Source organism: Sarcophilus harrisii, chromosome 5 (assembly GCF_902635505.1).
Source record: "Sarcophilus harrisii chromosome 5, mSarHar1.11, whole genome shotgun sequence".
NCBI lineage: Eukaryota > Metazoa > Chordata > Mammalia > Dasyuromorphia > Dasyuridae > Sarcophilus > Sarcophilus harrisii.
Window position 1 is genome coordinate 30502712 of NC_045430.1, and position 14185 is coordinate 30516896.

The 14185-nt window shown below is 35.1% G+C and overlaps 1 protein-coding gene across 8 annotated transcripts in view; it reads right to left on the bottom strand.

The window, feature by feature from the left end:
- Window positions 1-14185, bottom strand: part of VEZT (vezatin, adherens junctions transmembrane protein) — a 101294-nt gene that overhangs the window by 57787 nt on the left and 29322 nt on the right. For all 8 annotated transcript variants that reach the window (XM_031940817.1, XM_031940813.1, XM_031940815.1 and 5 more), the window contains exons 2-3: window positions 8732-8866; window positions 2234-2320 (exon numbers count right to left, since the gene is read on the bottom strand). In XM_031940817.1, coding sequence (XP_031796677.1) covers window positions 2234-2320; window positions 8732-8866 — 222 coding nt within the window. The remainder of the gene's footprint in view (window positions 1-2233; window positions 2321-8731; window positions 8867-14185) is intronic.

Consider the following 14185-nt stretch of genomic DNA (forward strand, 5'->3'; position numbering starts at 1 on the left):
ACCCCAAAATAAAACATTTAATGAATTGCCAGACTTTCAAGATTTTGTTGCAAAAAGATTTGAACTTAATAGAAAATTTGACATATAAGATCCAAGAGAAATATGATAAATATCAAAGACTAATTAAAAGGGACTCAATAAAGATAAACTGTTCTATGTTTTACATGTATAAATTTAAACCATACATCTAAGACTGACATTAGTAATTGGATAATTTGAAAAAAGATTGAGGTAGAGCTAAATAGAGGTAATTCTAAAAAAGCAAAACTGTGTAGGAAAAGTTAAAAAAAAACTGTCATATGAATGAGATGCAAGAGAAACTGACACAGAAGAATTATATGGGGGGAAGAGGGCTGGCAGTTCTGAACCCTATTCTCATCAGGAATGGATTAAAAAGGGAATAATACAAATATGTCTAGAATACAAATATGTTTAAATTTGTAAATAAATAAGAGGGGAAAGGAATAAAATAAGGGTGGGTATAGAAGGGTGTATAGATTAATGGGAATGAGATAAGGTATATAGATTAATGGAAATGGGATAAAGAGGGAGGGAAAGGGATAAAGGGGAGGAGAGGATAATGGAGGGATACTTGGAGGGAGGAGTGGGTTAAGTACTAGCAAGGCAAGGTAGGGGGTAGAAGTAAAGCAAAGGAGTCAGCAGAGATAGGAAATAAGAGATACACACAAATACAATAATGATCAAGAATAGAATTTATTAAGAAAAAAGTAGGGGTAGTATTCATTGATCTCAGATAAAGTTAAAGCTAAAATAGATTTGATCAAAAGAAAAAAATAGAAAAACTATACTTTATGTCAATCGTATTAATGAATACTATTTTAGACTAAGCTAAACAGAATAAAGTTGGAATTTGTTGTGTAGGAAATAAGTTGATGGATTTAGAAAAATATGGAGAGACTTGGACTTATGAAGGATGATATCATCCATCTTCAGAGAAAGAGAAGACAAATTCCCTCTTATATAGATGTATATGAATGTATGTGTATGATTATAGATTTATGTGTATTTATGTGTGTATGTATATATGAATGTGTATAGAAACATATACACATACATAAACATATGCTTAATTGTAGCCTGCTTGGCAGTGTGGGGAAAGGGAGCGAGAAAAAGGGAAAACAAAAATAAAATAAAGTAAAAAGTGTACAGCAGAGAACAAAAGAAAACCTACAAGGAAGCAAAGATAAGTTTTGAATATTATTATATTCTAAGTCAATAGTAGCCTTTCACAACAGTTCTATTATGACTTTCCCAAAGGATAAAACCTTAGCATTTATCTGCCAATAGAGATTGCTAAAAAATTATCTTCAATTAGTCATAGTGAGCAAGCCACAGTTAAATAGATAGAAAAATCAAGTATGTTCATCTCTAAAATAGGTTCTTCACATAGATATCAGCTATATTGTTCTAAGTCTTGATGATTCTTCTTTTTTCAAAGTTAAAGAAAATTCATTGTATTTGGCCATTTAGAAATATATTTTGAAAATTGCACTAGTACAGAGACACAGAGCCGAAGTGCACAAAAGTTCTTTTTAAGAAGGGCCTTAAAGCATCCAGGTCTAAGAGATATATCATGGCCAGAAAGAACAAGAACCAATACAAGGAAAGCCTCAAAATGGTGTAACTGCAAATGTTCAGAAAACATATATGTGCTATCTTTATCAACTGCATTAGATTAAAATTAATTTTAAAAAATTTATGAATTAGGAAGAAACATCCTTTACTTTTCCCAGGAGCCCTTGGGTTTGCAGGGAGGGGGAATAAAAAGAAGAAAAAAGGAAGGTACCGGGGGATGTTGTTGATATGTGACTTGGCAATCTAGAATTAAATTAACTTGGCAGTTAGGCTTGAAGAGGTACCAGAAATCATGGAGTCCCAAGTCCTCATTTTATAGCTGAGACAACAGGCCTAGAAAAATAAAATGATTTGCCCAATTTTGAAAACACGTTTTCAAGACCTAGAGAACACCTGGCGAGAGCTATGTCCAATACTTGGAAAATTAGTTCCATGGCATTTTTATACAATAGGAGTCAATTTACCCTCTAAAAATTTAGAAGGAATTTAGCACCACAAGTCTGATTCCTAGTCCAGAGCTCCTTCTGCTACACTAATTTGTAACGTAAAAAGTGATTCAAAAGTAATTTCATTATGTGACCAAAACCAATTAAGCTTGGAAAAGAGATCTTAAAATAACTCAAAGAGATAAACTCACCAATTTGCGGAGCAAGTCATCATTCTTACAGCATTGAAACAGTGATGTCCACCTGGTAAAACTTTCAGCCAAGTTTAACAGAATACCCTGGTAAAGGGAAGTAAAGAACACAGAATTAACATTAAAGCCCATACTCTATTCAAGTTTTGTTTTTGTTTTGTTTTTTTACTCCAAGGCCTCACTATGATGGGTAGATAATGCTGGGTTCTTGAAACCTATCAAAGCTGGCCAGGTTTTGAGCACTGGTCATTCCCAGGCTGACTACCAGCAAAGACTGCCTATGAAGTTTTAGAAGGGCTGCAATCTTCAGTGGTGGAAAGAATACACATACTTAATGAAAACTTGGAACTGGAAAGTTTTCTGCTTAAACTGGAGTAAAATTTCAATTAAGTGAAATGTTCAAATGACTGGAATTGTTATTTCTGTATGGCCGTAGGATTTGTTTCTTTTTCTTTTCCTGATTTTTTTGTTTTGTTTTGTTTTGGCTAAAAAGGGGGCCAATGGCAAAGTAAGCAAATATCAAAGATTAGAAGAAAAAAATAATATAATAAATCAATATTCAGTTAGTTTCAAAGTTAATACTTAAGATTCACATATGACTGATTTTGACAATGATTTTAAAAAATTGTGTACATCAAAGATTCAATTCTAAATACTCTTCTATACTTATAATGGATTTTAGAAAAAAAAAATAATAACAAAGAAGAAATGAAACAAGATTTATTGGGTTAGCCAAAAAGAAAAAATTAGCCAACTATGCAATTCTCTAAGCATTCTGCTTAAGCAAGGTTTTACTCATTATATCCATCTATTTTCCCTTTTCTTCTGTTACCCTTCTTTCTTTTCCCTTCACTGACAAACTTCTTGAAAATGTTCTACTCTCCCAATCCAACACTCTTGGCTGGCTGGGATGCTAATCTACTCCAATTCATACCTGTATAGGAATCCTTTCTATAGCATTTCTAAACAAACAATCCTTCAGTCTCTATGTGAGGTCTTCCCCTGACCCCTGAGTCTTCCCATTTTTCCCTGTTTTTTTTTTTTTTTTTTTTTCTTATATGAGCCAAAATCTGTAACTTCCACCTCTCCTAGATTTCCTAGTTTTGCCCTCTGGGATGAGGCCAAAAAAAAAAAAAAAAAAAAAAGTCTAAGCTCTTTTTTTAATATAACAGTCTGTTAAACAGTTAAGAAACAGCTTTTAATGTCTTGCTTTTATCATTAGTTTTCTCTTCATTTGATTTTTGTATGACATAGTCTCATTTACCCCGATACTTTATCTAATGAAAGTTGGCTTCTGCAGCATTGCACTGACATTATTCTTTCAGTAGTTGCTGAGGAACATCTTCTCAAACCCCCAAGTTCTTTCTTTCTTTTTTAATATATAACTTTTTATTTACAAGTTATATGCATGGGTAATTTTACAGCATTGACAATTGCCAAACCTTTTGTTCCAATTTTTCCCCTCCTTCCCTCCACCTCCTCCCCCAGATGGCAGGTTGACCAATACATGTTAAATATGTTAAAGTATAAGTTAAATACAATATATGTATACATGTCCAAACAGTTATTTTGCTGTACAAAAAGAATTGGACTTTGAAATAGTGTACACTTAGCCTGGGAAATAAAAAATGCAGGTGGACAAAAATAGAGGGATTAGGAATTCTATGTAGTGGTTCATAGTCATCTCCCAGAGTTCTTTCGCTGGATGTAGCTGGTTCAATTCATTACTGCTCTACTGGAACTGATTTAGTTCATCTCATTGCTGAAGAAGGCCACATCCATCAGAATCGATCATCATATAGTATTGTTGTTAAAGTATATAATGATCTCCTGGTCCTGCTCATTTCACTGAGCATCAGTTCATGTAAGTCTTTCCAGGCCTTTCTGAAATTCTCCTGTTGGTCATTTCTTACTGAACAATAATATTCCATAATATTCATATACCACAATTCATTCAGCCATTCTCCAATTGATGGGCATCTACTCAGTTTCCAGTTTCTGGCCACTACAAAGAGGGCTGCCACAAACATTCTTGCACATACAGTTCTTTTTTCCTTTCTTTAAAATCTCTTTGGGATATAAGCCCAGTAATAACATTGCTGGATCAAAGGGTATGCACAGTTTGATAACTTTTTGAGCATAGTTCCAAATTGCTCTCCAGAATGGCTGGATGTATTCACAATTCCACCAACAACGTATCAGTGTCCCAGTTTTCCCACATCCCTTCCAACATTCCGCGTTATCTTTCCCTGACATTCTAGCCAATCTGACAGGTATGTAGTGGTATCTCAGAGTTGTTTTAATTTGCAGTTTTCTAATTAATAATGACTTGGAGCATCTTTTCATATGTCTAGAAATAGTTTCAATTTCTTCGTCTGAGAATTGTCTGTTCATATCCTTTGACCATTTATCAATTGGAGAATGGCTTGATTTTGATCAATTGATAGAGTCAATTTTCTATATATTTTGGAAATGAGGCCTTTATCAGAACCTTTGACTATAAAAATGTTTTCCCAGTTTATTGCTTCCCTTCTAATCTTGTCTGCATTAGTTTTGTTTGTATAAAACCTTTTCAATTTGATATCAAATTTTTCTATTTTGTGATCAATAATGATCTCTAGTTCTTCTTTGGTCATAAATTCCTTCTTCTTCCACAGGTCTAAGAGGTAAACTATCCTATGTTCTTCTAATTTATTTATAATTTCATTCTTTATGCCTAGGTCATGAACCCATTTTGACCTTATCTTGGTGTACAGTGTTAAGTGTGGGTCAATGCCTAGTTTCTGCCATAATAGTTTCCAATCTTCCCAGCAATTTTTGTCAAACAGTGAGTTCTTATCCCAAAACTGGGGTCTTTGGATTTGTCAAACACTAGAGTATTAAAATTATTGACTGTTTATTGTCCTTTGAACCTAACCTATTCCACTGATCAACTAGTCTATTTCTTAGTCAATATCAAATGGTTTTGGTAACTGCTGCTTTATAATATAATTTTAGAGCTGGTACAGCTAGGCCACCTTCATTTGATTTTTTTTTTCATTAATTCCCTCCCCAAGTTATTTCTTGATAACTATATGAAGCATCTGACACTACCATTGAAATCCTATTTTTGATACCTTTTATGACTTTTGCTTCTATAACAGGATTTTACTGGTAATTTTCTTCTCTCTTAAATTAGGGGTTTTTAATCTTGTGAACTTGCTTTTGAAATATTTTGATATTGTCTTCTCACATATTTCTCCTTTGTATTTCTATGTATTTTATTTTCTGCATTTAAAAACAGTCTTCTCAAAAGAGATCCAAAGGCTTCAGTGTCCAAGGGGCCCATGACCCAAAAAGGATTAACAATCCTAGAGCTGTTTTTCTGCCAGATTCTGATAGTGTCTTTTTTTTTCTTTTAACTCTATAACTATTAGAGTAAGTAGAGGTTTGAAACTATATGCTCAACTGTTTTATATATTGAATGTCTTGTCATTATTTCAATTTCTCCGAAATTTTTTTAAAATTTACTTTTATTTTCATTTTCTCTTCCTCCTCACTATGCTGAGGATGCGAGAAAAATAGAAAAAATCTCAAATATAAATAATCATACAAAACACATTTCCTCATTAGTCATAGTCTCTCATTCCTTGCCTCCCTCCTCCCCCCCCCCCCAAAAAAAAGAAGAAACAAAAAAGAAGAAAAATAGAAGAAAATATGCTTCAACCTGCATTCCAAGTCAATTGGTTCTCTTTTTGGATGTGGATGGTATGTTTAGTCTTTTGGAACTGTGTGAATCAATTACTTAATCTTAAGAACTGATGATTCTTATAGCATTGCTCTTATTATATAAGTTATTCTTTTGGTTCTAATCATTCCACTTTGCATTAGTTCATACAAGTCTTCCCAGGTTCTTTGAAACTATTCCCGTCATCATTTCTTGCAGCATAATAATATTCCATTATAATCATATATCACAAGTTATTCAGTCATACCTCAATGGATGCCATCTCCTTAATTTTTAATTTCTTCCTACTACAAAAAGAGCTGCTAGAATTGTTTTAGAATTGTTTTTGTATATATGGATGATGCTCTCTTATGTCTTTGGAATATGGAGCTAGTGGTGGTATTGCTAGGTAATTGCATATATACAGCTGAATAGCTTTTGAAGAAGTTACAATTTAACACTTCAATGTCAACATGTTCACAGCTAAAATGATCATTCCCCTCCCCCCTTTCACCTATACTATTAGTGGTCCTTTTCCTTGTCAATCAAGCTTATGATCTTGGGGTCATCTTTGACTTCTCCTTTCTCACCCCACTCCCCTCCAATTACTCTCTTGTTCCACTGGGCCTTCTATGCAACCTCTCTTATATAGACCCCTTTGCTTTCTATTCTGACTTACCTACTTTAGCTTTCATGAGTTCTTGCTTGGATTTTTGTAAGAATTTCCCTGCTCCAATATAGCCTATAAGCTGCTATCAGATTAATCTTCTTTACATAGAAATCTGTTCATGTGACTCTACTGCTCAAAAAGCCTTCCAAGTTTCCTTGTGGCTTGGCAAGTAAAACACAAATTCAAGGTCCTTTCCAAGGTGACACCAATGTGTGCTTTTAGCTTTATCCCCTACCACTTTGGATCATTCACTGTTCCATGAATATGTTCCACATATTCCCACTATTCATCTTATCTCCCATGTTCATGTCATATTCCTATCTAATAGTCACTGTTATAATCTCATATATTGAGATGTCTTCACTGATATAATCTTTAATCTGGACAAGAACCAGTCCAAATGCTAGAAGCTTTCCCTGATACTACCTTTCTCACACATTCTGTTTCTCAAATGCTTTTCTACCTGAATTCTTTCGGTAACTTGTATTTCTTTACTACAATTAAGCTTATTTTCTATTATGAATGTTTACCATTCATAATGGTATTTCATCATTCCATCTATTTACATGGAGAGAGCAAGGACCTTATTTAATCCTCCTTCCATCTAAGACACCCTGTATAGTCTTGTGCATGTGGTAAATGCTAAATAAAAGTTTGTTGAATCAATGATCCATCAAGAATTGCAAACCATGCTGTGCTCTTTAACATCTACATGGGTGTTTATAGTGTAAAATAAAGGTTGTCTAAATCTTACTTCAACATAAAGTTCCATTACATATTTGGTGCTCAAGAAATAAATATTCATGAACAATAATTTTAAACATCTAATAAGTTTTACTGCAACTCTGATGACATGGAGGTAATCCTGGAATTTTAAAGGCTATATCTTCAATATTTGTTGGGATTAAATCTGACCTAGTTGATGATTATTTATTTATTATGAAGGTCAGCTAACTAAGGGTGAAGAGACTGAATAGCAGAAGGCAGGCTGCAGCAATGTGGTGATCTATGATGATGGAGGAAAACTCTCATTTAAATGATTAACTATAAGAACAAAAGCTAAAACAGAATCATTCTAAATAGCAGTAATTGGCAGTCCTAGACACATAGCAAAGGTGACAAAAAATTAGGCAAAACATATGTAATAATGTGAGTTTGTTTTGGATGCTTTCTCACTGAAGTTTTAGTGAATAATTAAGGAAATCAGATAAGATGTGGGCCTTAATAATATTCATATTTTTAAACAAAATAGGGACAGAGAGATACAAATTCTGCTTACTCTAGACCTCTTTCTAAATGGGCTCTATATTATTGCTGGCTAGCTCAGAGAAATGGAAGCCCCAGAAGAAACTGAGGCAAAGGTGATAATTTCTACTTCAACTCCTCTATGAAGCATGTACCAATCTTGTGTTCCCATCCAGAAAGTCCTTGGCCATCAGAGTCCCTACCAAATTGAGGATGGGGAGAAGTGGGGATGGGAAAGCAAATTGTTTTTTTTTTTACCACATATGTACATTAAACCTCCAGTGTTCATTGTTCATCATTATCATTAGCTCCAATTCTACAAAGCAGTACTCTTAGAAGTAGCTAGAATTCTTGCTGGGTTTTTGCAATCTCCCATCTCTAAGACTATTTGGTCCCAGGGAACCAAAGGTTAATCCTTGGAGTATTGTTACAGTCCTGCAACAAACAAGGGTTGGAAAAGGAACAAAAGAACAGTATTCTCAGCTTTTCTTCAATTACTACATCTATCATCATACTTTCCATCCCTGCATGTGGCTTGCATAGTTCTGGCCTACCTCCTCAATCTAGACCTCCTGCCAATTTACCTCTTTGAAGGATAGCTGTTTAGCAAGTTCAATATTAAAAGTATATGTAGCCTCATTTCATTACTTTAATATTAGATTCTGATGAAATAACAGTATCTGGGAGTCTAAATAAATGATTAGAATCAAATCCTCAAGTTTTTTGGTGTTTTTCATGGGAGGTGAGATGTAGCGGAGGTTAGGGCCTAGAAAGAATAAAAAAAAAAGTTCTTATTAATGTAAATTGATTTTTTTGAAAAACCCAGTGGGGTGATTCTTCAGTAAATGTTAGCTCTTATTAGTATGCAGGTGCTCACATTTGATGGCATCTTGGTAGAATTCTCTTGCTGTCCCTCCTCGGAGGTACATTGTTCTGCTTTTGGTGATACGGAAGAACATATTTCAAAGTCAGTCTGTCCCAAATCTTGTAAGTACTGGTAAAGTGGAGAATTCTGAAAGAGATTAAAAGAGAAGTGGCATTAAAGTACATTCCAAGGGTTTTGTTATTTCTCAGAAAAGACTGAGAATGCATGAAAATCAATATAACTGCAATCTTCAGTTATTGGCCACAGATGATTAAGGATGAAATCGTTAAGTAAACTATTAACTGAAAAGTAAAACGGAGAAAACATGCCAATAACAAGAATTGGCTTTATCTGAGTGAAAGCAAACATTAAGAATTTTAGGGTCCAGTCTCAGAAGCAGCATTACATCAGGTGCAAGGAATCCTCACTCTACTGAATGTTGGGGGACCTTGTGCACATTCACACTTCCTTAGTTTGGATACTGTCTATATAGCCTGGAAAGAGTAATCATGGCATCAACTGTCCCAAAGCTTTATAAGGATCAAATGAGATGATTGCTTTATCAACTGTGGAATATCATATTCCATGCAACTCTGCTATTTGTTCTCACATGCCCAAGCTCTCCCTTTAGAGAAAAGCCTTTTTCTATAAGGAACTCTCTGCTTTCAAAAAATAACATGCATAAATAAGGCTTCAGGGCAATCAAAAGGAGCCACTCTTTTTGATATTGCATTAAAGAATGATTCTGGAATCCTAAAGAGAACTTATACATTAGCAGTAGGTTATTCTTTCTAATTAAAGGCCTGAGGTCCTTAAAGATATCATGTGCCCTTTGCTCCCAAGATTTTGGTTCTAACAATACATCAAATAAGGACATGTATTATCTTGGGTTTAAAAATACTGTACAAAATAGTATATCTATGTATACATATCCATACATATGTATGTGTTTATGTACACGTATGTATATATGTATGGACACATATACTTTATATTTAATACTGTATATATGATTACATATGCATAATGTACATGATACATGTGTTTTTTGTGTGTACGCATGCGTATATTTGTCCTTCAGACATGGTCCAAAGTTAAGTTACTTTTGGAGCTGCTACTAACTAAACCATAGCAGGCTACCTGACCAAAACTGACAATTCCTTTCCTCAGTGAACTCCATTTCACATCAGACTAGCATCTGCTACTTACAGACTCTCTTATCAGAGGCAGTCATACATGATGACATGATTCTAAAGGCCTAATCTTTTCCTATTCAAGTCATTCTCCCTTCTCTTGGATACAAAGCCTGGTCAGTACACTACTGAATGCAGCTTTTAGGATTGTAAAGCATCTGGTACAATTAGGTGGTCAGAGAAGAAAAGCTATTAGTGAAAGCATCTTACTGAAATCTTGGCACTTGGACTGCCTACACACTGGACTCTCCTTTGTAAATCTAAGTCAAGAACAATAGTGCTATTACTTAGTCTACTGAATTTGACTTGGAAATTTTGGAAAGTGGATAGTTCTAAGCTGCTTTAGTATCTCTTTCTTAGAGGATAAAATCAGGATGATCTATTTAACTCAGAAGTCACTTACTCCTTGGGCTTCCACATTCATTTGAGAATCTGTCACTTTTTTTTTTTTTTTGGCTAGGATTGGCAAAAATAATTTTCTCAAAGTGCTGCTTCTGCAAAGTTTTGGATTTCTTGTTGGGCATGTTGGGTTTTTTTTTTTTTCCTCCTAAAAAATAATTTTATCCAACAGGGCAATCTTTGCACACTTGAGGGTACTTGGTTAATTCATCGTCCAGATAGGCTGTTTTTGTCATTTTCTGATACTATTGTTGGTATTATGTATGTTTTCTCTCAGCTGAAATTTACAGGAATAGTGAGCCACAAGGATTTCCTGAGAAGCTCCCACATGCTGTGTATGAGGTTTCTTGTATTTCTTTTGGCTGATGGGGCTTTTTCCAATTCTACCAAATTATATTTTGACTCCAAGGTTTATTTATGAAAACAACTTTAACATCTGCAATTCTACTCCTTGTGGACTTTTAAAAAAAAGTCACTAGCTAACAAAAGGAGATAGAAACCACCTAAGCAGCTCATCTCTTCCACTTCAAGCTCCATCTAAATCACTCCTCCAGCAGTCTACTGTAAACATAGAATGATTAAAAGCTTCAGTCCCTCACTTTTTCTATCCAAGAAGCTGGATTCCTTCTACCCTTCCTCCTGCACCATCCCCTCAACTGGCTCTTTGCTTTCCTCTTCTATTCATGCTTCTTATTGATGAAAGACTAATCTTTATTATGCACAGATTGTCACATCAGTTAAAAAAGATTCCAGGGATTCTCCAATTCCTCTGGAGAAAAGTTCTAAATCTTCTTTCTGCCTGGCATTTCCTAGCACTTTATCTCCCACAGCTTCTACCCTCCTCTTCCCCCTTCCCGCACACTCTACACACCACAGCCAAATTAGATCGGTCTCTGGGGGCCTGAACACCCATCACCTATTTTTGGTTTCCTTGTCCTTGTTCAGGTTTTCTCTTATGCCTAAACATCCTTCCCCTCCCCTTTTATTTACAAAATTCCAATCTGTTCCTAAAGTTTACTTCCAATGCCAGCTCCTCCAGAAAACCTTCTCTGATTGTCCCTCATATCCTCTAATCTCACCTAACACTTATACATTTCTGTAATATTGTGTGCATGACAGCTGTTTATTACCTCTACACTGACTAGAACTTCATGAGAGTACAAACTGTGTCTCTTTAAAAAGCTCTATCAATACAAATGCTCATCAAAATTCTCTACTAGCAGTAGATGCCTAATATTGTTAAATATGGTTGAAGGTTGCATTCTTTTAAAAATCAACATCCCTAGGTACACATTCAAAAGTGATTCAAAGTATAAAAATGTAATTTATACATAACTTATGACTACATAGAGAAAGGCATACGTGGAGCAATCATTTAATAGTCAAAAGCCTTTCTTCTTTTTTATTTGTGTCTAATTTAGTAGTCCAACTCGATGAAATGGTAATTCTGCAAATAGTAAAGCTTTACTGGGAGTCTTCTTGAAAAAAAGTAACAGAAAAGGATGAATAAGTCCTTTCCACCCCAGTTTCAGAACACAAGACCTTAACCATTAAATTAGCAAAGTTAAATTGCTGGCTCCAGCAATTTGATAGTACTTATTTCATGCATTTTTTATGGCAAATATTCATTCTTCCACAAACTTTAATTCCTAGAACAAAGAAAAGTTCACATTTTAATCGATAAATATTTATTAAATTCCTATGTATGAGTTATGTTATATTATGTTAAATGCTGATGTGGCAAAGAGGGAAAATTAATACAATTCCTATCTTTTAGGAATTTTACACTCAAGTAGGAGGAAATAGTTCATGGAACAAAAAGGCATAATACAAATCAGAAAGTGATTAAGTGAATAAAAGCAGAGAGATTTAAGGAAGGTGGTAATATCTCTGGGGGAGTGAGAGGTAGTGAGTGAAATCAAGTTAGCTGTCTGAAGGAAATGGCACTAGATTTGGGAATGGAAGGAGAAATATTCCCAGTAGGCTGAAATGGTCTACTTCCAGATTCCCTGGGAGCAAAGGATTGTCTTTTGTTGCTTTCAGTATCCCTAGTGGCTTAATAAATGCTGACAGATGGAAGGAGAATGATAAAGAAAAGGGAACATAAAAGGAAAAGGTGGATGAAATTAGGAAAAATGAACAGATGTGAAGGAGTCAACTATACAGAAAGAACTATTTGATACAGCATAAGAAGTATACTGAAAGAACTAAGGCTCAAAAGGGAGCTTGGATTGCAGTCAGGGTGAAGAGGGACTTCAGTGACAAGTCTCAAAAATTTGTATTTAAAGCCAACATGGCTTCATCAAGAACAGATCCGGATAAACCAACTTCATTTTCCTTTTTGATGGAATTATTAAACTACTGTATGAGGGGAATGCTGTGGATATAATTTACCTAAATTTTAGCCAAACTTTTGATATAGTATTTTAGGCTAGTGTAGTGGGTCAGGAGATGGAAAGATATGGTTTAGATCAGCATGTCTGGATCAGCGATCTGCAAAACTTCAGTGAAGGCAAAACCAGATTTAAACGTAATTGGGAAATGTTTAACGTGACCAGGCACTAGGATTCTTTAATAAATAGTTCCTATTTGAGTAACACCTTTTGGTTAGACAATAAACACATCAGATGAATTTTTTAAAAAAGACTTGGTATTGCATTTGGTAGAGAAGGAACTGAAAAAGTATGGATATGAGTGCCTTTGTGGGGTAACATCTTCCAACAGTAAGCAGAAGTCATTGGGAAAGCATAATGATATAGAATCTAGGCCAAACCTCAAATGTCCAAATTAACCATGGGATCCTGTGGCTATGAGTGGCTTCTTCCTCTTTTTCCTTCCAATATGGGGAATGAGAAATTTGAGCTGAACTCTGAACACATTCTCATAGCCCAGGGTTTGTGATTTACCTGCTGCAAATGGGGAGTGTGGGTGAGAGGGGAGTGTTTGGAACATGGATCATGTGTTCTAGTAGGGTACATCTTACAATATAATTTTCTTTCCCTTCACATAAAAAGGCAAGGTTTTTCCTAAGTAGAGAGTAGCATTGTGAGCCAGAAAGCTGAAAAATGGAGTGACTTTTTCTTCTGATTGGTTGGTCCTCCAGAAACTTCAAATTAAATGGAAGTCCAGGCTAAATATGTTTTTGTGCCTCTCCAGGTTTCTCAGTGGACTCATCTTCTATGGGACTTTTATTACTATTCTTCAATCCTCTAATCTATCTTCATTTTTCAGCTTCTTTTTTTAAAAGGTTGTCTTTATTCCTAGTGCTTAGCACATGTCTAGGCACTAGAATCCTTTAATAAATTTTTCTTGACTGGCTGACACCAGATCCCTGGAAATCTAGCACTCACAGAGGGAAAGCTGATGTATACTCACAGTGGTTGCCAGAGGCAGAGAGCAGCCCTAGGAATATGGCTGATACTCCAGAGCATCCTTTAGTGTTGGGTGGTACACCTGACAGCTAGTTGTTGGCACAAGCCCCTGGTTTCATTACAGGACGAAATGGGGCCCTTGTCACAATATGACCATATGTGGTCTGCTTGTTCAGTCCTAGTGCCATATTTTACTATGGGCTATGATGAGTAAAGAGATCACTGAAAGAAGCCAAATCCTGAGAAACTATAAACTAGTAATGATCCCAGAGAACAGATAACACATATGTTCTATGTGGCAGAATGCTGTAGATGTATACATTGTCGGACACTGTCCTGAGTGTTTTTGCTTAATTTCTTTTGTTACAAGGAAAATTTCATTCTATGGGGATTTATAAAGTTTTTGGTTTTTGTTTTTAATTAAAAAAGGATATTGACAAACCAGAATGCATCCTAGGGAAGAACAATCAAAAGGGTTAAGAGGATCCAACCATATCATATAG